The sequence below is a fragment of the Oryzias latipes genome, chromosome 13 (assembly GCF_053564925.1).
Source record: "Oryzias latipes strain Hd-rR chromosome 13, Olatipes_Hd-rR_3.1".
Classification (NCBI taxonomy): Eukaryota; Metazoa; Chordata; class Actinopteri; order Beloniformes; family Adrianichthyidae; genus Oryzias; species Oryzias latipes.
In genome coordinates, this window is record NC_136249.1 from 37178363 (window position 1) to 37206159 (window position 27797).

Below are 27797 nucleotides of genomic sequence, written 5' to 3' on the forward strand. Positions count from 1 at the left end.
GGGCCACATCAGCATAAAGTTGTCCTCAAAGGGCCAGATGTAACAAACACATGTAACTAAATGTAATGAAAAATAGATGTAACTACTCCTTCATGTTAAATAACTGATTATTTATTCATTAGAACTTTTTAAAGTGTCAATCCCAGTTGCATAGAAACATATGTTTGCTTGTTTCTCTATCATAAATCCTTTAACATGTGATTCTGTCAGTGTTTACGTCCTAATGTATAGCTGACCAATCTATTATTTGAAGTCTGACTGATAGGAATAAATACTCACCAATTTTTATTTTAAGAAATTAAAGACCTTTATGCTCATGAGGGCCATATAAAATGATATGGAGGGCCACATTTGGCCCCCCGGCCATGAGTTTGACACACGTGCACTAGAACTTTGAATAAAGAGAAAGAGGTCAGTGAATGCAGCACTGTCCTTTTTATGAAGGAAAGGACAGAAGAACATCTGACTGTCATGAAGGTGTAGGATCCTGCACCTTCATCATCCCTCATTCTCTTCCTTTGTCTCCTCCTGTCTTCCTGACCCCTGAGGAGGGTGACGTCAGCACAATGTAATTATTATTTTGGGCAGAAGGTGGTGTGGTTTCCACCACGTGATCAGCGGTGTCTGACATGATTGTGTAATCTGACTTTAAAGGAAGCAAAGGTGCTTCAGACATGAAAAAGCAGCATAAATCATCTGACTGATGGTTGAATTCCCGATTCCTGCTGATGCGTCATCAATATTTGCGTGTTTCTGCGGGTCCACGTTCTTCTCAGAATGTTCTCCATCGCAGATGAAGGTTCTCCTTTCTCCAGCTGACGTGGATTCGTTTGGACCGAATGTCTCCAAAATCTTCGCCTCTCATCCGACAAGCTTCAGAGATCTGCTTTATCAAAACTGCGCATGCGCCCCTCTCTGCAGCACTCGCTTTGCGCACACATGTGCGTGCGTGCGTGCGTGAGATCGACCAGACCCTGCAGCTGCGCTCGTGCTCATTTGCTCGGTTCCGTTAATCAGCAGCATCAGCATGTCGACCAGCTCTCCGGTCCAAAACCACGAACCGGCGGAGGAGACCAAACGGGAGGAGGTGATGAAGGAGGAGGAGAAGGAGGCGAAAAGCGAGGAGCCCACGGAGGAGAGGAGCGAGCAGAAGGAGCAGAAAGAGGAAAAGAACGACCAAGGAAAAAAGGAGAAGAAAAAAGAGAAGATCATGAAGGAGGAAGATCTGCAGGGATCCTGGAAGGATTTCTTCTATAATTCCAGGACCGGAGAGCTTTTGGGCCGAACCGCCAGCAGCTGGGGTAAGATGTCAGTCTCTCGGTTCCGTTCGGACTGGTCCGGCTTTAATCTGAATTCAACCGAGCCGAGCTGGGTCATTAGGAGGAAGTTCAATTTGAGATCTTATTGGTGATGAATGAATATGTGGTCATGATCATCATCATAGATAGCAGAAGTTCGGATCGGGTCGTGTTGGTTTTAGCTGATGGACCCCAATATCTCCAACACTGTCATGGTTTTCTAAACTAAAAGTCATTAAAAAAATAAAAACCAGAAAAACAAGAATACATGTCTAAGAAGGAATCCAACATGTTTCAGTAGCATGAAGATGAAGAACATGAAGGACTGATGTAGGCCTCTTCATCCTGATGAAGAGGATGGACCTAGGCTGAGCTGCCAACTAATAACCAGGTGGCTGTGGGTTCAAATCCCAGCTTTGTGAGGCACGTTACTCCATTGGGACATAGGATTCTCCACGTTGCTTTGGATGAATGGGTCATGAAGTTCTGATCCGTTCATCTGTTGCCAAAGCGTCCTGCTGCTCTTTTCATGATGATGACGCAGTTTTTAGCCAAAATCTAAAATCCTGTGTCGTTTTCTGGGACATAGTTTCTGCAGAGCGGCAGGAGTTCATCAGAAATTCACTTCTGAGTTGTGGGCGGGACCATAGGTGTGGAGTAGGCCTGCCCTCATTTCCCATGATCTCTATGACTTACAGCTCCTCATAACCCAAACCTGACATTAGCGGTGAAAACAAAAACGGCAGCAGTATCAGATCCATCCAGCCGTACGGTTCTGATCCAGATTCCAGCTCAGACCAGGAAAACAAAGACCGTCATGGCTCTATTGGTCTGCAGGTGGATGATCAGAAAGGGGCGGGGCATGGAGGCAGTTTTCGTCTGCTCCCGATTCACAATTTTTTGAATAAATAATCCTCAGAAAGGCAGTTCTGAGCTTAATTTAGTTTTTAAATGTCCTCCATCATCAGAAAAATGCCACAGGAACATTTTAGAAGCACCAAAAACATTAATTTAATCGGAACGGGTCTTTAAGGACTTGACAGAAACTTGAGGAACAGCACCACCACCTGATCAGGGAATGATTTACAGCCAAAGATTGACCTTTTACCCAGCAAATGGAGATATACTTTCAGCATTTTTGACATTATCTGTCATTTCTGGGATCCATCTCAAACACCATCATAACTCCCTAATGGTTGCCCTCAAAACGTTCTAACCTGCATCCACAACTCCTTCAAGATACTGACTTGGATTAATTTATGCAGAGAGTCCAAAACTCAGTCTTTGGTTGAGAATCTGCTGCAGGTCTGAGGCTTCATCTCTGTAAAAGTACAAACCAAGTCATGGTTGAAGGCTCCTCTACTCAGGACTCAAAGACCTAACAAAAATCAGAATTCTATTTAAAACTGTAGAAAAGATTTTTGCAGGAACAGCAAAACTGAGGTTTATTTTATTATTATTTTTTTTTTAACTTGTCCTGTCCAACAGCTGAGGGCCTCTTGTGTTGGACATATTTTACTTTAACAAGAGGGGTTATTAATCTTCAGACAAACCAAAGGTATGTCTGAATAGACCCCTTTTGTAATTGAGGCCAAACTTTATTAATTTCAATCATGTTTGAAAATCTTTGGTGTTGGACCGGACGGAAAAGGAAAGAAGGGAAGAAGAGAGAGGGACGTTAGAGAGAGGGGGGGTAGGGGGTGATAATAGGAGGGGAAGGGGGATAAGACCATGAAGCAGCATAAAGCAACAAGTTTACTGGTTGTTAATCATTATGGTAAGGTTCAAATGTAGTAAAAAAAAAAAAAAAAAAAAAGGGCGGAGCCTATCCACACACACACTCAAATGTTATGAACACACCTGCTAGCTGCAAAAATGTCCACCTGTCGACATGTACACAAAACAGATAGTGTTCACACACGCATACTTATGCCTTAAAACCAACTAGTGTGAAATATTTCAGTCATTCAGTCTGTTGAGCTAACACCTGTGCTCAGGTGAGTGTTTATGTTCTTCTAAAATGGATGGTGGAACGTGAAAAGAAGGAGGAGGAGCGCCCAGCCACCCCCACACCCAGACCCCCGCCGCAGCAGCAGCGGCAGCCGGAATCCCCCCAACGCCACACAGGAACCGGCAGGGAACAACCGCCCCCCGGGCGACCAAGCCCGCCACCCAGGCCAGGGACAGCATGACCGCCACAAGGCCCCCAGAGCCAGAGGCCAGGGAGGCACGGAGGGAAAGAGAGCGCCGCCCCAGCCCAACCAGGAGAGCAGCCCCCCCGCCAGGCCGGGAGAACCCAACGCAGGGCCCAACCGGAGAAGGACGCCCACAGCCCCAAACTAGCGCCCCACCACCACCCAGGAGTTCTGGGCATCCCCCCGCCCCAACCCCAGGTACGAGCCAGGACCCCCCAAGGGAGACCCGCTCCGCACTCCAGGCAGCCATCCGCCCGGCCCACGGTTGGTCCAGGGAGGAGCGAGGCAGGGGCCAGCCGCCCCCGCCCAGGAGGAGGGAACCCCGGGGAAAAAAAGAGGCCCACAAGGGGTGTTGTAAATATGGCCCGACCAGGCTCGGCCACAGTTGGAAATTTGGCGGAGCCCAGCACTCAGGAGCAAGGACCAGAACCCACCCCCCAGGGACCAGACACCCCCGGCTCAGATGTAATGCGAACCCCCCCACCGCGCGGAGAGAGCACCGCCGGGCCCAGGAAGCCGGCACCCCGGGGACACGGCCGCCGTTGCAAAGGGGCCCGTACCCCCCACCAGGGAAGAGGCAGGGGACAGATGGACCCAGGTCCCACCTTCCTTGCAACATGTGTGTGCGTGTATGTGTGTTTGAGAAGGTGTGTGTGTGCATGTGTGTGTGTTTATGTTGGGATGTATATATTAAGGGGGGAGGGGTGTGTGTACTAAGGGGGGTGCAGTTAAAATTGGCGGGTAGGGCACTAAGGGGACATCTCCTGATTACTCACAGTGACGTCCCCTCACCCTCCCCACCAAGGGGCCCTAAATGTCTAAGGTGCGGTTAAAATTGGCGGGTAGGGTGCTAGGAGGACATCCGCTGCTTGCTGGCAGTGATGTCCAAGCACCCCCCCTACCAAGGGCCCTACATGTCTAAGGTGCAAATAAAACCGAAAGAAGGGGGGCCCACTCCATACGGCAACCATAGGAGGGGGGCCACTGCCTAGTAAACCCCCCCCAAGGCTCATCGCAGGCTAAGCCCCCCACCCCCTCACCCTATTATGAGGTTATATGAGGAAGGGGGTAAGTTGGGGACAGCTGATAGACTGTCCCCCGGTGGTCAAACAGCTGTCCCCCCCCCCCCCCCCCCCAGCAAGGGGGCCAGGCCCACCCAGCCCAGGGGCCCCACCCTCGGAGGCGCCGACACCCCAGGCCCAGCACCACCCCCCCACACAGAGAGAGAGGAGCCAGAAAGCACCGCCCCCCCCCGGAGCAAGCCCAGGCCCCCACCCCCAAACGCCGGCCCTAGAAGAGCTCTGGTCAGGCCTCGACGGGACCGAGGCAGCCAACCGGCCGGGGAAACCGCTGATGGCCTCAGCGGAGACCCCGACCCGTCAACCCCCCCTGCCCCGTACCAATAGTGCCCCCCCCCCCCCCAGAATGCCCCCCCACAGGACAGGGCCGACAAGACCCCCCACCCCACCCCAGACCCCGCAGCCGAAGCGGATGACACCCAGAGCGACCGGGGGCCCCAAGAGGGTTGTCCCGTCCCGCCCCAGAGCCAAGGAAGGGCCGATCCCAGCCCCAGGTGTAGATGGGAAGCCCATCCAGCGCCGCTGGGCCCCCCCCCCCCCCCCGAGCAGCGCCCCCCGCCAACCCCCCCCAGCACAGGCAAAGGGACCACCCCCCCAAGCCAAGCCGGACCACCCCCCACCCCCCCACCACGCACCCCCAAACCCAAGCCCAGAGGACCACGCAGCGCCCCAGCCCGCCCCACCCAGGCGCCGGAACCGACCAACGGAGCCCCCACCACCCCCCGCCAGGCACCGGAGGCCCCGACCCCCACCCCGGCCCACGGCAGAAGGGCAAGGAGCAGCGACGACCAGGCCCCCCCCACCCCCTAAGTCATGGAGTTAGCTATGGGAGACCAGAGAGACCGAATTCTTTCAAAGTTACTTGAACTTTGGGCTGACATTTTTTCCAAGCTGATATGATCAAGCAGCAGATTTCTGTGTTGAGTTATATTTATATTTTTTTTGCTTTTCCAATTTATTAAAATAGTTTTTTTAGCAATGCAAAGAGTTATGAAAATGATAGAGCCTAATCCTCCTTCTACATCGATGGCACTCATGTCACCAAGCACACAAAACTGAGGTTTAAATGGCCATTTTGAAACTCATCAGATCTGGTCTTTCCAGAAGACTGTTTTTGGTTCCAGTGTTCCTGTTGAGTTCTCCTCAGCTAGTCAAGCTTCTGCTCACCTGTAATGTTCATGCCTGGACTAGATCTCTGAATACATGATTATGTTTGGTCATCTCCTGAGAAAAGTTCTTTAAATGTTTGATTCGTCAAACTAATGCAGAGTCTTTCTTTCAGGTCTCATTCTGCTCTTCTACCTCATCTTCTATGGCTTTCTGGCGGGAATGTTCTGTCTGACCATATGGGTGATGTTACAGACGCTGGATGAAAATGTTCCTCGACATCAGGACCGAGTGGCTGACCCAGGTAACCATCCCATCGTTCACAAGAAGATGTTCAAATGGCAAAGTGCAGATTGCTTTACAGCTTCATGGAAGTACGGTGTGAAGAACAACTTTTAAGATGAGTAAATTATGACCAATCAGTTTGATGGCATCATCAACCGTGAGGAATTTCAATGTGGTTTGCAAGTTTTAGCAGAATTTGATTTAATTTGAACTACAAAGTTAGATGTACTTATCTTCTGGATGTCAAGAAAAACCAAAGCAGACAATCTACACCACTCTAGATAAATGTCCCAGTAGTCTGCATCTCATGAACATGTCACCACATTTTACTGCCATATGGCGCCGCGGAATACGGCAGCAGCCTGAGCAGGATGTCAACGGCTAACAAAAACATCTCAGTAAAGTGAGCAAGATGTACACAGACTCTGACTCAAAAGCTCTATTAATAAACGTTCAAACTGACAACTAGTGTGTCTTGCTTTTTGTCTTAACACAAACAACGACCTACAAAGGCATTTCAAGAGAAAAAAGATCTGATTTTTACTTCTGTGTAAAGAGGAATTTGCTGTCCTGCTGCCGACAGAGATGCTGCAGTCCTACAAGCTCCGGGAGAAGGGGATTAAAAAAACGGGGGAAAAAACAACCAAAGCTAATAAATGGTCATAGTCATTGATATGATCTAGTCATGAAAACACATGAGCACATTCATGCTACAACGATTTTGGAAGAAAGTCCTAGTTTTTAAGTTTTATAAGATGTGAATCACATCTGATCAAAAATGTTTTGAAGATCTTAAAACTACAGTCACCAAACTTTACCACATGAATAGTTATCTCCTGTTTTTACTAGTTAACAATTTTATCCTGTTAATACAGTCAGGAACATAAATATTTGGACAGAGACACGTTCATTCTAATGTAGTTTCTGGACATTACCACAGTGAATTTGAAATCCAACAACTCAGATGCCATTGAAGTGCAGACTTTCAACTTTTATTCCATGGTTTGAACAAAAAGATTGCATAAAAATGTGAAAAACTAAAGCATGTTTTAAACACAATCCCTTCATTTCATGGTAAGTCATTGGACAATGACATCGGCAGGTGTGGGCAATTCCCTTGTTATGTCATTATGAGTGAAGCAGATAAAAGGCCTGGAGTTGATTAGAGGACTCGTGCTGCATTTGGAAGATTCTCCCGTAAACAGACAACATGCGGTCAAAGGAGCTCTCCATGCAGGTGGAAGGAGCCATCATTAAGCTGAGAAAACAGAAAAAAACCATGAAACCAGAAACTGCTACAGTATTAGGAGTGGCAACATCAACAGTGTGGTCCATCCTGAGAAAGAAAGAAAGCTCTGGTGAACTCAGCAACGCAAAAAGACCTGGACGTCCACAGAAGACCACAGTGGTGGATGATGGCAGAATCATTTCCACGGTGAAGAGGAACCCGTTCAAAACAGCCAACCAAGTGAACAACACTCTCCAGGAGGTAGGCGGATCAATATCCAAGTCTACCATCAAAAGAAGACTGCATGAAAGTAGATCCAGAGGGAACACTGCAAGATGCAAGCAGAAGCCTCAAGAATAGGAAGGCTAGACTGGACTTTGCTAAAAAACTTCTAAAAAAGTTCTGGAAAACATTTTTTTGGACAGATGAAACCAAAATCAACCTCTACCAGAATGATGGTAAGAGAAAAGTTTAGAGAAGGCGTGGAGAAGCTCCTGATCCAAAGCACACTCCATCATCAGTGAAACACGGTGGAGGCAGTGTGATGGTCTGGGCGTGCATGGCTGCTAGTGGCACTGGGACACTAGAGTTTATTGATGACGTGACACAGGACAGAAGCAGCCCAATGTATTCTGAGGTGTTCAGAGACAGACTGTCTGCGCAGATCCAGGTGAATGCAGCCCTGTCTGCGCAGATCCAGGTGAATGCAGATGAGTTTGATTGACAGATTCACTAGCCAATGGTGACATTAGTTGACCCGCTCCGTCAGATGAGTCTCAATATTCACCGTAGAAAAATCTCTCACACATGTGGGGAGATTCACAAACGAGAACGGGATTTTGAATGCACACTCTGCAGTTCGAATGATCTGTGAGTTCACATCACATGTGTACCTAAAAATCACGTTTGTGAAGCACCTACTGTGCATTTCTGATACATTTATTGTGAATTTCTAAAATGTTTTTTGTGAAACACAGTGTGCACATTTGTGAGAAACACTTATTGTGCATTTGTAAAACATTTAGTGTGCATGTGTGAAACACAATGTGTGTGTTTGTGAAACACAGGGTGTGTATTTCCGTATTTATTTTTCACGTTTGCATAAAATGACATTTGTGAATCGGAGCGTGTGTATTTGTAAAACAGGTTGTGTGCATTTCTGATTATTGAGACTGAATTAACTCCATAGTTTTCATCTCTCTGACAGAGTTTGAAGCCAAAGCCCCTCCCCCGCCTCTTTACCTGCTTTTCCTCTCTACCTGTTCACCTGTTCATATCCTCTGCAGCTGAGAGTTGTTTCCCCCGCGCTCCTCAGTGTATTATACACAGAGGGCGCAAAATACAGTCATCATAGGTTGACACGATAGTCGGGGCGCTCCAGCGCAGCACACGGATGAAAGAGTATTTTCCTATTGAACTCTTTGTATTCGTGATCCTTTTGAGTTCATGTTTTACTTCGAAGCCCATCGAGACGACTGTTGTTGTGATTTTGGGCTATACAAATAAAATTGAATTGAATTGAATTGAAGAGTTGGACGCAGGTTATAGCGGGGATAGAGCGGGTTAAGCAAATGAATGGAAGAAGGCGGCCCGCCGAAGAAATATTCAATATTGTTCACATTTTATTATTAGTCTGAACTATCTTTTATTTAGAAAAATCTTTTATTTTGATAAATCAGTCCAGTACGAAAAAAAACATCAACAAAAGTTATGTTGGGCGGTTTTTGGCTGGGTCTGGGTCAAAAGATGACTTTTGGGCTGGAAAACTGTGACTCTATCTGGCAACACTGACGTAAATTTATTGAAGCCGCCCCGCGTGTCTCCTCCTGCTATCAGCTCTGCAGTTCTCGCCCGATAAATACGAGCTCATTAAGGAAGCTGTTTTTTACGTGCCACGCGCTTCGTAGGGAGCCAGCAGCGCCTTTGAAATGCCATGAAAAATGAACAAACTAAAATAAAATTTAATTATTATAAAATACTCATTATTTTCAAAAGTCACAGGGAGCCACAACAGATGGATGAAAGAGCCACATGTGGCTCCGGAGCCATGGGTTGCCGACCCCTGACCTGGACCAATAGGTTTGAACTTTGGAGAGTTTAAACATGACAGAAAAACGTCAGAATGTTGATGTGTGTCTGAGAAACGTATAGCAAGCATGTAGTGAGGAGTTTTCCTGCCTTTAACGTTTGTGATTCTACTTTGTGGATTTCACCTATTGCTTTGTAGTTTTAGAACGTAACCCTCGTGACAAAAGAGGGAACATGGCATGAATTTTTTTCTTTTTGTTTCAGGTCTGGTGATTCGTCCGCATGCCACTGAAATAATCTACAACCGGACTGACCCAATCAATTACCAGCAGTATATCCAACAGCTGCATGACCTTCTGCAGCGTAAGTACGGCAGGGACACGGTCTATATTCCTTTAGTTCTTCTATGATCTGGTTGATAACATAAAAAAGCATCTTTTTTCTATTGAAAATAACAAGTTTTGACTTTGCACTGGTCTCATTTCCTATTGTGCACCTGTATGTGCTGAATGAGTAGGGATGGTATCATTAAGCTTTTACCAATACTAATCCTCTCGATACTGCTTTTCGATCCAGCATCTTGTCTGTACTTTTATCTGTACTTTTCTGCATCAAAAGACAAAAATGAAATCCTTTTATTTTAGCACAAATGAAAACATTTGGGAAGACAATATAACCCACCAATATATTGATTTAACGTCCTCTGCAACAGTAAAGTAAAATGATCAATAAATGCTGACGTGTCTTTGTAGTAAACAGTGCAATTAACCAAAATACAGAGTTTATCAAATGACCTCCTCACTTTAAAGAGCAATAAAAATTTACAATGATCAGCCTTGTGACCCCTTAAGGGAAAACACGGATTACAAGATGAATGAAATATTGAATGATCCTCTCACAGTTTTCCTGCAGGGATATAAGCATATTGGATATTTTTCTGTCAGCAGTCAGGGGGGTGGGGGTTGGCTTTCTCTGTCTTTAAAAAGGTTAAAAAATAGAAGTAACTCAGGTTGAATTTTGATTAAATTTATTTTTTCATTCATTTATTCATCATCTAAACCCGTTTTTGTCCCTTTCGGGGTCACGGGGCTGCTGGAGCCTATCCCGGCCACCTGTGGGTGAAGGCAGGGGAAGCCCTGGACAGGTCGCCAGTCTGTCTCAGGGCCACAATAACACACCCATGGATACTCACACCTAGTGACAATTTAGAGTTGGCAATTGACCTATGAAGCATGTTTTTGGACGGTGGGAGGAAGCTGGAGAAAACCCACGCATGAACAGGGAGAACATGTGAACTATTGATGTTCTGGATCAGGTCTTCGTGGCGAGACTTGAACCAGGGGCCATTTTGCCGTGAGGCAAGCGGGCTATCCACTGCACCACCATGCAGCCTATCTTAAACTTTATGTTAAAAAGATAATTTATTATTACTGAGGCACAATATGAACTTCCAGTTGACATTAAATGATCATTATTTTTACCCTGCTGGTGTCTCAATTCATCTTCACCTCCTTTTTATTTAAATGTCCTGCCCGTATCTTTGATAAACAACACTTTAGTCACGAAGTTCACATGTGTATTGCTGGCATATACACCTGTTAAAACAATAGCAGCGCTGGACGTCACACTTGGACAGTCAAACGCTGTGCACCTCTTCCTAGAATCTGGTGTATTTTAGCACGGTTGGACAGGTTACCGCTCTTACCGGCCACATTTTTGGCACATCAGAGACAGCGAATGCGCATCTGCTATGGAAAAAATACAGCCACACTTTGGACCTTTTTGCTTGCGGCCGTTCTGCCAGCCTCGTGTTTGTCATCACTTGTCAGTGGAGGAATATCTGTGGCTGAGTAAGGGAGCGTGTGAAGCTCCTCCCCTTAGAGGAGAAAGGAGCAGCCAAGGAAAAAATGGAAGAGAGAGATGACCCGACTTTGTAAGCTACAGTAGCCGCGGTTGTTGTTTCACTTTTGGCTTGTCCCATCAGGGGTCGCCACAGCGAATCAGCCACTTCACTGCGGAAGATTCGCATGGGAATCTTGGCAACGTTTTTCGCCGGATGCCCTTCCTGACGCAACCCTCTCAAATTAACTGGGCTAGGAACAGGCACTGAAGTAGAGAAGGGAATAGGGAGCAGCCCGGATTCGAACCCTGGCTTCACGGACTAAAGGCGCTGCAAACCAGCACGAGCTAAACCAGCTCCCACAGTAGCCGCGGTTACATGTGCAAAATATCTTGATCGGATCATTGGTCGGGTTAAAATTCAACCGGGCCCAAAAAAACTTTTTCCGATTAAAACAAACGTTCACATGGTCACACTTACGGTCGGAATGAATCATTTGGGCATGTGCAGTAGTGTTGAAAATACCAGAAGAGGAAATGAGTCCCGTTGTAAACAAACAGAGCTGTCATATACGTTTATGCAGCAGCTCGGTAATTTACGAGACGACTTTCCAAAGGTGCTTTTATCAATGTTATGAATATTATGAAGTGCCTGTTCGCTCATCATTTTATTTTTAATCCGTGTGGTCAGTGCTTTTTCTGTGGAAGAACGGAGCTGGAAGAAGCCAGGATTAGGAGAGGCTAACACGCGCTAACAACATTAGCTTTTGTCAAAATTTGTTTGATGAACATAAATCCATGCGGGAAACGCTGCAATCTGCATCCTGGCTGCGCGTAAATATGTGGAATAACATCAGCCTTAATTTTGTCGGGACACGATTGGAAACACAAATCCACGTGATTGTTTGAACGGTTTCTGAGGACTGAGTGACATTTCTGCTTTGAAGCTCACACACCGCCCCAAAGTTGCTGTGTGAGCTGGCGGTCTGCGTCTGCCCGGACACACGGTTCTCCTGAGTCCTGCAGTCGCTAACCCAGAGCAGCCGGATGGATGGCAGTCTGAATTCTCCCACACATAACAAAACAGCAAAACGCACACATAACTAAGCATCCTCCCCTCCCCTCAAATAGACATTAATAAATCCGGCTGCTGTTCGCTCGGCCTCCCTGCACCTGAACCGTCCAGTCAGGGGGCACAAGCGTTCCTCCCCCGCTTCTCCCTTGTGAGGGGTGTAGGAGAGGGGAGAGGTGAAGAGCCAGCGGGGCGAGAGCGGGGCGGCACTTTGCACGGAGCGTCTGCAGAGCAGCTGGTCGGTCCCGTATGCGCTCCAAAGCTTTCTCTCAGTGAAACACCATCTATGCGTGACGTTAACCAGAGCAGTAGTGGCACACGATCGGAATGAACCGTTTACATGCCTTCGATCAGATAAACAATCGGTATAACCCACCTATCTCCATCGGAAAGAAATTTTGATCCGAACGAGTCTGATTGGGGCAGACTATTCCGAACGGCGTGTTTACATGACGCATTTTTCTTCCGATCAGGCATTCTTTCTGATTAATTTTGCCAATGTAAACACAGCTATTGAAACAGTAGAGCACGCTGATACCACGCCACTACGCCGGTACTGTCAACAATACCTTTAAGGCTAAAAACGTATCAGTTCGGTACAAAATGATATCAAACGGTACCAAACAATATTGGTTGCAGTACTGCATCCCTACATAAAGATCAAAATATGTACAGATCGGTAAAAAAGACTCTGGCAACTCCAATGATTGAGGAATTTATAAACTGCATCTTCATCATGATAATGTCTAGATCTGTTACATTATTTGTTTTTTGAACTTTTCTGCAATCAGAATCAATGTTATATGTTACTGTTAGATTGTAACTAAATTACTGTTTGTCGTTACTTTGATCAATTTTGTGACGATTGTAGGTTTCACTGATTTTAAGTTTCAAACTATCATTTTGGAATGTTTTCTATACACTGAAAAGTAAAACTTCTGGTCAACAGAAATTCTCTAAAATGTGTTTCAGAATACAACGACAGCATACAGGAGAGAAATGACCTATGTCTGGTGGGTGAATATACGGACCAGGACCAGGGTTCCATCAAGAAGGTCTGCCAGTTCAAGCGCAGCATCTTGCGCCAGTGCTCAGGTCTGCCTGACACCAGCTTCGGTTATGCAGAAGGGAAGCCCTGCATCATCGTCAAAATGAACCGGGTCAGAAATCTGTCTTTCAGTAAACAGAAACAGTTTCAGTGATGTTATCATAACTTCACCAAATCCCTTAGGATTTCTATTTCAAAAGCAAACCGTTTTGTAATGCATATCATTCTGAAACAACTTTAAATGGGCCCCCCCTCTCTCGGTTTTATTTGCACCTTAGACATGTAGGGCCCTTGGTAGGGGGGGTGCTTGGACATCACTACCAGCAAGCATCAGATGTCCTCCTAGCACCCTACCCGCCAATTTTAACCGCACTTTAGACATTTAGGGACCCTTGGTGGGGAGGGTGAGGGGACATTACTGTGAGTAATCAGGAGATGTCCCCTCAGTGCCCTACTCGCCAATTTTAACTGCACCCTCTTAGTACACACACCCTTCCCCCCTCAAAATATACATTCAAACATAAAAACACACACATGCGCACCCACACACAATCCCAAACACACACACAAGCACACACATTTTGCAAGGAAGGTGGGACTTAGGTCCATCTGTCCCCTACCCCATCCCTGGTGGGGGGTGCTGGGCCCATGACAACGGCGGCCGTGTCCCCTGGGTGCCGGTTTCCTCGTCCCGGCGGTGCTCTCTCCGCGCAGGGGGGGGTTCACATTACACCTGAGCCGGGGGTTAGGGTGGGGCCCCCCTCCTGGGTGGGGACAGCTGGCCCCTGCCTTACTCCTTCCTGGACCAACCGTTGGCCGGGTGGGTGGCTGCCTGGAGTGCAGAGCGGGTCTCCTTTGCGGGGTCCTGGCTCGTACCTGGGGTTGGGGCGGGGGGATGCCCGGGACTCCTGGGTGGTGATGAGGTGCTCGTCTGGGGCTGTGGGCACCTTTCTCGGGTGGGGCCCCTGCGTGGGGCCCTCCCGGCGCGGCGGGGGGGCTGCTCTCCTGGTTTGGCTGGGGCGACACTCTCTTTCCCCCATGCCTCCCTGCTCTCTGGCTCTGGGGGCCTCGCGGCACAGGTGTTAGCTCACCTTTGCACTAATAGTTTGCGTGATTGAATGAATGAAATATTTCACACTAGTTGGTTTAAAAGCATAGGTATGCATGTGTGAACACTATCTGTTTTGTGTACATGTTGACATGTGGACATTTTTGGAGCTAGCAGGTGTGTTTATAACATTTGAGTGTGTGTGTGGACAGGCCCCGCCCTTTGAGATTTGATCTACATTTGAACCTTTACATCCAGTAAACTTGTTGCTCTATGCTGCTTCATGGTCTTACCCCCCTTCCCCTCCTATTATCACCCTCCTACCCCCCCCTCTCTCTAACGTCCCTCTCTCTTCTTCCCCTCTTTCCTTTTCCGTCCGGTCCAACACCAAAGATTTTCAAATATGATTGAAATTAATAAAGTTTTGCCTCAATTCCAAAAGGGGTTTATTCAGACATACCTTTGGTTTGTCATAAGATTAATAACCCCTGTTGTTAAAGTAAAACATGTCCAACACAAGAGTCCCTCAGTTGTCATCTGTCTGCCCAGCTGTTGGACAGGACAAGTTAAAAAAAAAAAAAAAAAAAAGATGACAGACCCAGGAGAACCAGCACTCAGGTTTTATTGAAGGAACCAAGGAATTAGGATGACGACTGAACTGAACAGGCAGACTTGAAGGTGACTGGCAATAAGGGGGAAGGAGACGAGACAGAGTCCAAAGTAAAGGGGTGGGGCCTCGGCTTGGATGTAGAAATCCATTAATGTTGAGAGTAGATTCTTAAAACTTGATTCCTGGGAGGAGGACTTGGCGGCGTGGAATGGAGAACACAGAGAGAGAACAGAGGTTGGTAAATGGGCTGTTGCTCAGGAGAAAACTTGAGACCATTATAGGTGAGAAATGGCAGGAATACATGGGCAATTGGCTGAAGACTTGCGAATGTGAAGTGATGTTGCAGACAGCCAGTCGAGCTGAAGACCAGGAAACACTGAGACCAGGCTAGTAGTCGAGCAGAAAGCTTGAAGTTACGAAGCAGAGTGGCAGATTTATACAGATGTGAACAGGTGGAGGGAATCAGCACTGACAGGCAGATGCTGCAAGGGCGGGGCGGCTTACCGTTTCATGAAAATGACAACATCCTCAGTGAAATGGGACGTTGGCGTCTTTCTGTTCCGTTTTGTTCGGACAGATTTCGTTTCTTTTATGAGTCGGCACAAGTGTAAGAGTGAGAGTTAAAGTAATCTGTCTGCAGGTGATTGGATTGAAGCCCGAAGGAGATCCTTACATCAACTGCACTGCCAAGGTAACTCGCAGTGCACATCCCACAATGCAGCTGTGCAGCTGGACCACTGAGAAATGGTTGAAAATGCAGATTGATGTCAGTCTTTCTTCTATCAGAGGGACTCTCCGCTTCAGATGCAGTACTTTCCTCCTGAGGGTCGTCTGGATAAAATGTTCTTTCCGTACTACGGCAAGAAACTGCAAGTAAGTAAAAACTGTCGTGTTCATGTGTCTGATTATATTTGGTTATTTTTAGAGGAGAGCATAATACTCTGACATTATTGTCAGAAATGATTGTGCTTCTCAACTTGTGTTAGTATTTCCTTCCCATCTGTCACATCAACTCTGCCAGAATTATGACTGGAAGGGACCAGAATGTTTTGGTAGTTTGTGTAGAAATAATTCAGCACCTTTGAGCCAAAATCTGCCCCCCACCACATGCTCAAAACTCACAAAAATGTAGACGCACCTAGTACCCAGCAAAAATCAATGTTGGGCAGAGTGAACAACCCCCCTCCGAAAAATGATGACATCATGGCGGGCAAAATCATTAACAAAATGAATGGGGCAAAAATTGCTTGATGAGCTGAAAAAAAGGTCAAAATCCAGCAGCAAAACTAAGACCCACGTGTCGGGACACGATTGGACCAAAGGTCGCTCAAAATTATAATGGGATGGCCATAAAACCTTCACCTGGATGGGCATTTTGTGGCAAAATGTGAGTTTTGGCGATTTTTACGTTTTCCCACAATATGAGACAATCAAACTTTTGTTTGAGCAATTTCCACGAAATTTCACACACATGCAGCTAACTTAAATCTACAACCACCCCTAGAGTTTTGTGCAAATTTGACCTTAGGAAGAGGCCACCATATTAAATAAAATAAAATAAAAAAAACACCTTCAGTCCTTTTTCATTGATGTCTCCTAACTTCTTGGTCAACATTGGGAAGCAACTAGGAAAATAATGTTGAAATTAGAAGTTGATAGATTTGAACGGCGCACACATGGCAAATTCATTCATCCATTCTCCTGTTATTAACACATTTTTTCACGGAATATTGTAGAAATGTAATGCATGGATACCAGGCTGAATGATATACTAGAGTATATATATATATATATATATATATATAGGGTATAGTAGGAACGTGGGCGTGGTTAGCAACTCAACTCAGCTGTATTTATATAGCACTTTCATACAACAGCAGTTGAAACAAAGTGCAGAACACAAGTAATAAAAGAAAAATATACACGAAAGCATATTAAAACACAAGATCAAATATAGGAAAATAGAAATAATCAAAACAGTACAATAACAGAAGTCTCATGTTGAATGAAAAGCCAGCAGATAACTTCACTGTAAACCCTAACGAGTTGACTGAACTTAAAAATTATTGTGTAACAGATTATGCAATAGTTTTTAAGTTATATTATCAAAACTTTTAAGTTAACATTTATTAAAATTTATATTGTCAGTTGGCTTAAATTTGTATTATTTCATATTAAAAATATTACGATTCCTTAACTTATAAAAGAGAGATTATTTACTCAAAGTTTTTAATATTTTCCAACAAAAAAAAAACACTAACTATATTTTTATAATATTACTCAACTCATAAAATGTGTAAAATTCACTCAAATGTTTTATAAGTTCTCTAACTCATTAAATGTGTAGCATTGAAAATTTTTCAGCTTAAAATGTTTGGACTTGAAATCTATTCTAAACAGAGATATTGATACTGCCCCACTACAACATTTTAAAAGCTAACGTTGATAAAAACCAAAGAAACGTGAAGGCCACACAATAGTGATTGCTTAATACACTTTTTTTAATTGCTCTTTAAAAAAAGCACAAATATCAAGAGGATGAAGAAACAATCAGTGAAATAAAACTGCATTATAAGAGTGCCACACAACATATTGACAGAAAGTGTTGGTTTTGTATTGTACGGCAGAAAAAGCAAATGATCACAACAAAACACATTAGTTACATAACACTTAAACCAACAAATAGTCCATTCTGGAAGACTCACTCAACGAAACATTCTTCAGCATCAATAAATGTCCTTTTAGTGGTTTGCTGTCCTCAAGGCTCATGACAGCGTTATGAATAAATGTGAAGGCAAGTTCAAGTTTTGTCCCCGAAGAGTAGAAGAGATTAGTCAGCCAGATCTGTGGGACCACTGACGGCAGCATCAGGAGCGTCACCACGACAACCACAGCAGTGTCTGTGAGGTCTGGTATTCTGGAAAAAAAAAAAAAAAAACACAGATGAGTTCAGACCCTCAAAGATATTCATCACACTAATGCCCAAAACTGACATTCCTGCCACCTGTCAATAGGAATCTTTTCATGCTAATATTCTGTTAGCTTTTAATCTACTGGCTGTGATGCTTTAAGGACCAACTCCAATTAAAATTGTGTTTTTAAAAAGTTCTTTAGCATTTTTCTGAAAATGCAGGACATTTATAAAATAATTTAAGACTAAATCTCAATTTTTCTTTATTCAAATAATGATGGATCAGGAGCAGAAAAGGTAAACGGAAAGGTTCCCGCTCCTTCCAATCAGGAGTCCCTGATGTTCGCCTTTCATCTTCTGTCTCATTTTTAAAACCATTTAAAAATATCACTCAGTTTACAAACTACAAACAATTCCTTATTATGACAGACAGACAGACAGACATATTTATTTATTTATCCATTTTGGGGGTTCCCGCATGGAAATTGACATCTCCATCGCATACAGCACTGGTTGACATACACATAGGAAAAAGCAGCACAGTAACTAGAAAAATTAGAACAGATAAACAGGAAGTGCAAGGAGGACAAGTGCCCGTCTCATGTTCACATCACAGTGGTCCTAAAAGAATAAAAAGAAATATCCATTAACATTGAAGCAAATGCAGAGCAAACACTTCCAATATTTATTTGAGGAACTTTAAGAAATAATAAAATGATACCTTTTCTAGATGTCTATTTCTAGTAAGAGGACAATACAGTGTTTATGGCATGATCCACTTCAGGTCAAAGACCCAAAGTCATTTTTAAGGCAAGTTACACCATGGCTTCTTATAGCTGTTTACAAAGGATCTTGTGAGGAAACTGGATTTTCTAGAAAGGACTGTATTAATAAAAATATTATTAGGATGGTTCGTTCCCTTTTCAGTTTCCAACACACAGAAATGAATGAATAATGAATCAGAGACAGTTACTTAGCTTTTGTGGAGGTTTTACTTCGTCCAAACACGAAGGGGACAGACAGATGAACATGGTGCATTCAAAGTCCGAACCAAAGAGTTCAGGGATGGGGTTGGTATAAATACCCTGCATTTGCATATTCAGAAGATCGTCCGATGGACCTCGTGTGAAAAACACGTCCACAGGTTACTGCTGGAGAGAACCTCCAAGGCTAAAGTGAAGATAAGTCTGAGGCCTGCTCAGCAGAAAACATGCACAGAAAAGAGGGAGGATGAGAATAAACTGTTAGAACAATAGTTTGGCTGTGCTTTCTTCAAATGTAATATAATTTTGACATGACAATACATGCTCAGTGAATTAAGTTTAAACCATTAGTGTAATAAAAGTTAAAGGCAGTTTCTAAATATTCTTCACAGATCTGTTATCCGTTTTTGAATTATGCACATTAGAAATTCACCTGGAGGTCATAATCCTAACCAAACTGGCCAGTTCCTGTCCGTTTTGGTGGACTTAGTCTCAGAAAAAGGCAACTTTAAGTTACACAAACATGTAAAAACTACACAATTTCCTCTGACTGCATCTACTCTACATAAATCCATTTCAGATCTTGACAGATGAGTTTTCATGGTTTCAAATGATGGAATGGTGCTAATGCAACATCATTTTATTATTGTAATATACTGTCATAAAGACATGACAATATTCCAAAGTGTCTCCACATACATGGCAGTGGAAACACTCTGGAATAGTGGCTATGTAGTACTGCAGTATTGTATGTAGTACTGCATAGTGCCAAAGTAACAGAACACAACTTGCACCTCCATTCCATTGTGCCACCTTCAGCCTGCAATCAAAATATGTTTAGTTAAATTGTAAATAATTTCAGCTCTATTTAGACCTTTGGCTAGTTAAAATGTGCATAAGTGTTTCCATGCTGCCGTATAAATCTAATAATGGTAATAGTTCAGGATGAATATATTAAATAAGTACAAAACTCACCCACTGACAGGTTTTTTTTTGGTGAAATGGTGACTTTCTGGTGAACTCTCTGAAGTTCAGTATCTGAAAAAGTCCAAAAGAGATGTTCAAAAAAATGTTTCAATTACATTCTGATCAAAACATTTATTGCACTACACAAACTATTGCATTTTTTGTTTTTTAAATAGCTCTAGACAAATACCTGATCAGGAGACAAGTTACCTCGCTGGCCTTGGCGTCTACCTGGAGGTGAAACACTGAACACTCTGTAGTTCGGTACCTGAACACAACACGAGCACGTTGATTAATTTATTTTTACAAAAACCTTTTTTATAATGGAGATCAGTGATTTATAAAAGCTTAAAGCTGCATTCAAAACCCAATGCTTCCATGTAGCAACCAGGCTTAAAACTTTTGGCGGTAGCTCCTCCCACACAACCGTTAGAGGCTTTGAGTGACATTTTTGGACATGTGTCCAGCAGCAAACTTTAGCCACAGACAGAGGCCTCCAACGCGAATTTCAAACGCGGATCATGTTTAGTGTGATTGCAGCATAACAGATCATTTCTACCTCTGAAAAAAACTCATCACTGTCGTAACTTACGGGCAGAAATGCATTTTTGGGTTTGGCTCGCCATACGACACGTCTGCTATGACAAACTAATGTACATGTCACATTAAGCTCTAAAACGATCGTAACACACCTATGTTTAAACAACAGTGAACCACATTTACGGTAGTAAATAAACCGACCGATACTTAACTTACCAAATTAAATCAGAGCTGAAGACAAGACGTCAATGAGGAAAACCTCAGCGATGAGGCGGATGGAAAAAAAACGAGGTTGGGGCGTCTTGAAGCGGGACGAAATCAAATGGCCACCTGAGCTAACGTTGAGAAAACGAAAGACCCTCCCACCAGTACGTGATGACGTCATGACGCTACTTCAGGGATCTTAAAATTTTTGAGTGCTATATACAAATAAGCTTTAAAATATTGAGCACTGTTAAGTTAAATTTGAAAAAATGTTGATAGAGCTTAATACTTTATAGTTGAATCAACTACAAAATGACATTTAAGTTGTGTAACTTTAATAGTTTTGAGCCAGTACAACTGTTAGGGTTTACAGTGTTCCGTTCTTAAGAAAATCCAAAAGTTTACTTTTGCTGATTCGTCTGAAACACATACAGATATGTTCAGTGAATGACTAGCATTATTTGGTTCCTAGCTTTTATCAGACAGAATTAAGAATCTTGCAAGATCAATAAAGCACATGACAAAGATGAAATACTTAAATTATTTTGTAAAAAATAACTTTTAGAAATCAACATGGCAATGAAGTATCCAAAATATATGCAGATTATGTTCCTTATAAAAGTCATTGATATGATTAAAAAATAATACTATATCAGTAAAATAGACAAAACACTGTTTTAGGAATTTTCATAGCAAAATTTGATCAAGTATCAAAAGTTAAAAATATGTGCAAAATTATTTTACATTAGGAAAAATCATGAATCAACTTATCAATTTTTTTGGAGCAAGTGAAGTAATATCATTAAAAGTCAATCAATTTAACCATTTTTAATAATTGATTAATCATTTGTTTCATTATTATTTATTTTATTTTGTTTATGATAAAGAAATGCTGTGAAGTAAAATAAAAAAGGGTCCGTAACCTGTCGAATGGCCAAGGTTGGCATTTCTTCTTCTGCTGATTAACAGCCGTTCTTCTGGTTTTAAACAGTTTCTAGTTCTCTTCGATGTTATGTCTGCAGACATTAAATAGAGGTCCATATCCTTCTTCAGCTGATATCAGCGATGACTAAGAGTTGAGGTCAACTTGTCTGCAGGTCAGAACTTTGCTGATAATCAGGGTCACTTCAGACTTTTGGAGGAAAATGATGAATCCAGGCGACATATTTCTTGAAATTATTTGGCTCTTTGATTTATTACTCCATGTTGTTTCAGAGGACCGTGATTAAACACTTCTCAAAGTCTTTCATGGTCTTCACAACCAGAACCTTGGACCGGTCCGGTGGACCGAGTGGTTTGACGTAAATCCTGCAGCCTTTAACCCAAGTGTTCTCAATCTGCTTCTGCTTCCTGAGAAGCCTGGCGTGTTTGGCCATTTCAGCTACCTGCTACCAGCTCTGTGGTTCTCGCTCGATAAATACGAGCTCATTCATTAAGGAAGCTGTTTTTTACGTGGCACGCGCTTCGTACAGAGCCAGCAGCGCCTTTGAAATGCCATGAAATATGAACAAACTAAAATAAAATTTAATTTTTATAAAATGCTCATCATTTTTCAAAATGTCACAGGGAGCCACAACAGAAGGATGAAAGAGCCACATGTGGCTCCGGAGCCATGGGTTGCCGACCCCTGATTTAGTGGATGAAGAAGCTCAGATAATACTTTTCCTCCATGAGAGGGTGATAAGACCACATATGGATGTTGGAAAGATAAACTTTTTACTTTGATCTAACTTCATTATTTGCTTCAGTTAAGATCATTAAAAACATTTTTTGTTTTGTTAAGTCAGCTTAAAAATAACACGTAGTTATCAGAAAGTTATTTTCCTTTCATTCAAATTAATTCAATTACGTAGGTGTAACTTTGGTGCTGCTGTTAGATCAGCACCGCAAGGGATTCTGGGATACCATTCCCTTTGCCCGTCTGGACGGATTTGGGTTTAAGTGTGGCTTTGTGACCAAATGTGTTTAGTTGTTTAGCTGTTTTACCGTGTTTTACCGAGTTATTTTGTCCTACTTTGCTTAAGTCTCTGCACCATGAGTGAGAGTGAAGGAGGGGATTATGAGTTTATAGAGCACCCCGACAGCTGAATTTTATAAAGAAAATGTAGGGAAATTCCTCAAATGAGTGAATATATTATTTGCATATTATTTTGTCCTTTTCATTGTTATAAAAATGAGCATATCTGCCAGCTCAGACGTAGACATATGAGAGTTCAAGAATTATAATAAATTAAGATGGAAGAAATATTAATTGAATTGGAGTAATATGACATTTAGTTAGATAAATATGTAAATTTGAGTTGTATAAACAATTATTGAGTTTATAGACGTAAGAAATTAGGTTGAATAAATTTAACTCAATTACTTGTTACCAATAGAAGTAATTCATTTAAGTCGGATAGGTTATATCAGTGGTTCCCAAAATGTTTCTGCAGGGCCCCCCTTTCTGAAGATTAGAATATTTTCGAGCCCCCACCCCCCACACTGACAAAAACATACAAATCCTTTGTTTCTAAACTCCACAGCAATACCTCCGCACCCCGCCTAAGGGGTGCTCCCCCAGTTTGGGAACTACTGGGTTATATATATATATGTGTCACAATGAAAATGGAAATAAGATCAGAAACTCATGCGTTTACTTTGTCTGTTCTTTTTCTCCAAGCAGAAACTCTGTCTTTTGCTGATGATGCAGCCGTGTTACTTTATTGATGGACGTATAATCTTTATACACCGTCATTAAAATCTCAGACTCCGTCTCACTAAAGTATAGCGCTTTGTCTTTTTTTCTCCATGTGTTTCCATGGTGACTCCAGAAATCGGCGATCCATTGAGAATGTCTTTATGTACCTGCTGTGCACGTGCGTTAACCCAGGGTTACCAAGTGGAACGTAATTACGCTAACTCATATCTGGTCTGTTGGAACCGACATACCCAGAATAAACAAGTTCAGGAGGATTTCAGCCAGAGTTCAGGGTTAAAGTCAGGGAAGTTTAAACATGCTTTCTGGAATAGCCCCCTGATATAACGCTCAGCAATGAAGGCAGAGTGGCAAAAACAATACTTGGCTTAAGTTTGCTGTGGTTAATTGTGTGAATGAGAGTCAGGTGTGCAGCATCCAGGAAGTGTGGACAGAACTCAGGTGGCAGTTCCTGCTGGTGACCAGAGGGGGAAACAGATGTCTGACTTCTGACAATACTATGTGCAAATTCATTTAAAAGGTAGTAGAAAAAACAAGTGAGGTAGCAACAAAATATGTTCAATTTGCCAGGAGATCAAAGAACAAAAATATTTATAATACTTGTGAAACAAACGATAAATATAAAATCAATAATATTAAACCTAAAAGGGTTCTAGCAACATTTCAAATAAGACCATGCTTCAACTGTTCTAACAGGATTCAATACTATTTATCATTTCTCTCTTTAGTGAGGAAGCTAACTCTATAAATGCGATTCTTTTATTATGAAACTTCTCCTGGTGTTTTATTTTGTACTTATTACCCATGTCCTGTCCCAGCTGGATTTGCAGTGTGCTGAATTGCAGCGTTGTGCTCAAACTAATATGAAGCGTTTTTCTGAAATATCAACCATTATGAAGCTTGTTAAATCAGCGGACAGCGACTAGTTAGACCAGAACTCACAGGTTCAAGTCCCTTCACAATCACATCTCTTTAGATATCTGTGGGGCAGCAGCCTCTCTGTCTCTCTGGCCTGCTAAGACAGAAGAAGCAGATCAGAACGCCCTTGTTACAACAAAACTGGCACGATGGAAACATTTTGTGGGGATTTTGTAGGAACTTTTTTCTTCCATCACTAACAGGAATGTATTAATGAAAACAAAATAAAAAACAAAATAAAATCAGAGGGCACTATGGTACTTTTTAATACTAGGCATAAAGGACAGGTGCTGAAGTGACAGGTGTCCACGTGCCTTCAGGACCTTACATTGTTGACATGAAAATGATGCCAGGCATCCAGCTCTGATAAAATGACACCAGCAAAGAAAGCAGAATTTGATTTATTGCACAAATTCTACTCATACTTCCAGGTTTGTTTTATTTTTATGTAGCATATTTTTATTTTGAATTTGTGTCATTTTGACAATATATTTTTATGGACAAAAAAACGTTTTGGTATATTTCAAATTTTATGTTTCCTTTTTTTAAAATAAAATGACAGGGGTAAAGAAATGTCTATATTTTTTTATTTTAACGTTGACTTTATGTCTAACTTTTATAATTTTATAGGATATATTTTTATGTAGAGAAACATATAAGTTATTTTAGGTTTAAGTTGATTTATTTCTGAATAATTTTCTTATTCATTTTTCAAAAGTTATTTTTTTAAAGTTTAGTTTTAGTGTGGTAAGCAAAAGTTAACGGAGGTGCAGTGGTAGGGCGGTCGACCTCTGATCAGAATATTGCAGGTTCGATACCTGTCTTGCCTGTGTGTCAAAGGGTCCTTGGGCAAGACACTGAACCCCACCTTGCCTCTGGTGGGAGGCGGGTGCCTGTGTTTGGCAGCGAAGCCGCCATCAGTGTGTGAATGTGTGTGTGAATGTGTGTGTGACTGGGTGAATGGGACTGTAAAGCGCTTTGGGCCTTCGAGGAAGGTAGAAAAGTGCTATGTAAGTAAGTATACACCATTTCCATTGTTGCTTTTCCTCATATGTGTCTGTTTGAACTGAATTGTTGTGTACTGGTTAGTACTGTTAGCTTTTTTTGTATTTTCTGCTCTCTGCAGCTGAACAGTGCCCCCCCTGCTGCTCCTCCCTGTTAACAGAAGTTGTTTTTGCAGCCTGACTACGTCCAGCCTCTGGTTGCGGTGAAGCTACTTCTAACTAAAGATGACTACAACATTGAACAGACGGTGGAGTGTAAGGTGGAAGGCTCTCACCTCCGCAACAACGATGAACGCGACAAGTACATGGGTCGTGTCACTTTCCGGGTCAAAGTGTTGCAGTAATTTGATGGACAGCTAAGGCTGGGTAACACTGGAATAAACTTTCAGGAAGTTTGAGTGGGACCTGATTTGACTCCTTTGACTGGAACCTATTCTGTTTCTTCTAATTTTAACAAGTCTGGAACTGTGACACTGCCAAAATCCCATACTCCTTCAGACCTCATCCTCGTCTAAACCTGGTCTATAATAAAACCAGAAACTGGTGCTTTGTTCAGTGATCAAATCTAGAGAAAACGTTTCAAGGGTGTCCAGACAGTCTGAGCAGATCAGGACTACTCAGAAAACATGTAAAGTAGAAGCACACATTGATATTCCACATATTAGGTGTAATAAAGTCGTGATATGATTCCCCAATTTGTGTGTTGGGGGCAGCACAGGACCACCCCCAAATTGTAGATCCAGTTTATTCCGGTTTCTGAAACACAAACCAGAAGAAGCCTCTTTACACAAGGATGCTATGCTGATGTGATGATTGTTCTCATGTAGTCTAAGTGAAACGCCCCCCTGGCAGACAGAAAATGAGGTTGTAGACATGCCATCTTAAGTAGGTGTTAAAATGATTGATAGTTGTGCTTTTGGTTGCTTGAAATGCAGAGAAGACATATCAGAAAATTGTATTTAATTTATTTGGAGAAACAAAATCTAAAGGATGACGAGGTTTGGATTCATCACAAGTAGTCCTGCACAATCCTAGTGAAGCAGAAAAGTTAAGTCCATTATTTCTTGTATTTAACAGTCTAATACTAAAAATAGTTTTAACAGTAATTGTGCATTAGTGTCACACACATGGTATTGGTGTCTGATGCTACATGCATTTCCCAATATCCATAAAAACATCTTTAGAGAAGTATGTTTTAATCCTGACAATAATTATAAACAGTGAAATGACAAACACTAATGAAAAGGTACTAATATACTAATGCTGAGTTACATCAAGATTATGCATTGTCATTTAATCTGTAATTGGCTTACTTTACTTTGAAAAAGAAAATTTGACACATTTAACCCCTTTTTTTTTTTTACACAAAATCATATTTATAACCCTGCCGACAACGTTCCTCAAAGTAGTGGTTATCTGCCTGTTTTTGCCAATCATTAGCATCAGCAGTTAACGGTTTACATTAACCCTTGTTCTATCCTAGGCACTTTAACATTGGGAGCTGGGTCATCTAGACCCACCAGACAGTGCTCTGAACCTTTTTTCTTCAATGATTTGTGATCTTCACTGGTGTCCATGGATTACATGAAATCTTTCCACCTTTATTCACCTTTGTCGTGGTAGGGAGAACACCTCAATGGAAGGGGGGGGGGGGGTCATCTGGACCCCATAGGATAACACAAGGGTTAAACATTCTCTTTCCATTTATCTCCCAGATTACAGAACTGTTGATGAATTTAAATGTCAGCAGTTCCATCCAGTTATTTTTTGTCTCCTGAGAAAAGTTTCCTTAATCGCTATAAACTTACTCTTTTGTCTTTTGACAAAACAGGAATAGTTTTGAGTGCCAAAAGTGTGTTGAAGAAATAGAGATCATAAAGTTTCTCTTGGTGTTTTGAATGTTTTCAGAAGGTAATAGAAATAGATGAAAAAGCCTCCAAATAATTTTACTAATGTATGGCACAAAGTCCTGCAGACATCTGTCCTTCAAAGCCTCAATGGTCACAAGACTGAAAATGATCGTTTTTTTCTTAGAAGCACACCTAAAGTTTTTGTCAAACTCATGAGGGTTAGGACTTTAAATGTCATTACATCTGCAATAACAATGGGGGCCTACATGTATGTTAATTCACCGTCTAGAGGAGCGAGTGAAAACATGATGATTCCATGTTCAGATGAATATAATACTTAAGATGATCAGCAGGGTTTATGGCATATTTTCAAAGTAAAGAGAGTTTAAGTATTTTAAAAGCACACAGCATATACCACAACAACAAAATACCTGAATAAAAACAAGCATTGCTGTCATGGTGCACTGCAATAAGAAAACGGTGTGCACAGACAAAGTCTTGTCTTCTGTCCTCTCTTAGTTAATTAAAAAATGAACCTAAAAAAAAGGTTCAGGACACTGTGCTGCCCCCCCCCCCCCACCGCATTTTGTGATAAAAATTCAGTTTGTCTACACACAAAAAAATTAATTTGTATTCAGGTTTATCAGATACTTCATGAAGAGTTTTATTTTCTGTGATTCTGTGTGATAGTTTTTGTTTGTGTCGTTTTACCAAGTATCCACTGTACAACTATCTAGCTTCCTGTTTCTATTGATAATGGATCAAAAATGAGCACCAATTTTTCATCTTCAAAGGAAACAGGGGTGTTCACTCTGTTTCAAATAAAATTTTAAACTTGTGATTTTACTTTCATTATTTTAAAAGGACATTGTTGACGTCACATAAA

General features: G+C 42.5%; 1 protein-coding gene across 1 annotated transcript; it reads left to right on the plus strand.

The window, feature by feature from the left end:
• The first annotated feature begins 625 nt into the window (after positions 1-625).
• Positions 626-27750, plus strand: LOC144981761 (sodium/potassium-transporting ATPase subunit beta-3-like). Its single transcript, XM_078930108.1, has 7 exons — positions 626-1301; positions 5855-5983; positions 9485-9583; positions 13104-13291; positions 15478-15528; positions 15624-15710; positions 25238-27750. The coding sequence occupies exons 1-7, from the start codon at positions 1028-1030 to the stop codon at positions 25403-25405; spliced, it is 996 nt and encodes a 331-aa protein (XP_078786234.1). The 5' UTR covers positions 626-1027; the 3' UTR covers positions 25406-27750.
• Positions 27751-27797: the final 47 nt, after the last annotated feature.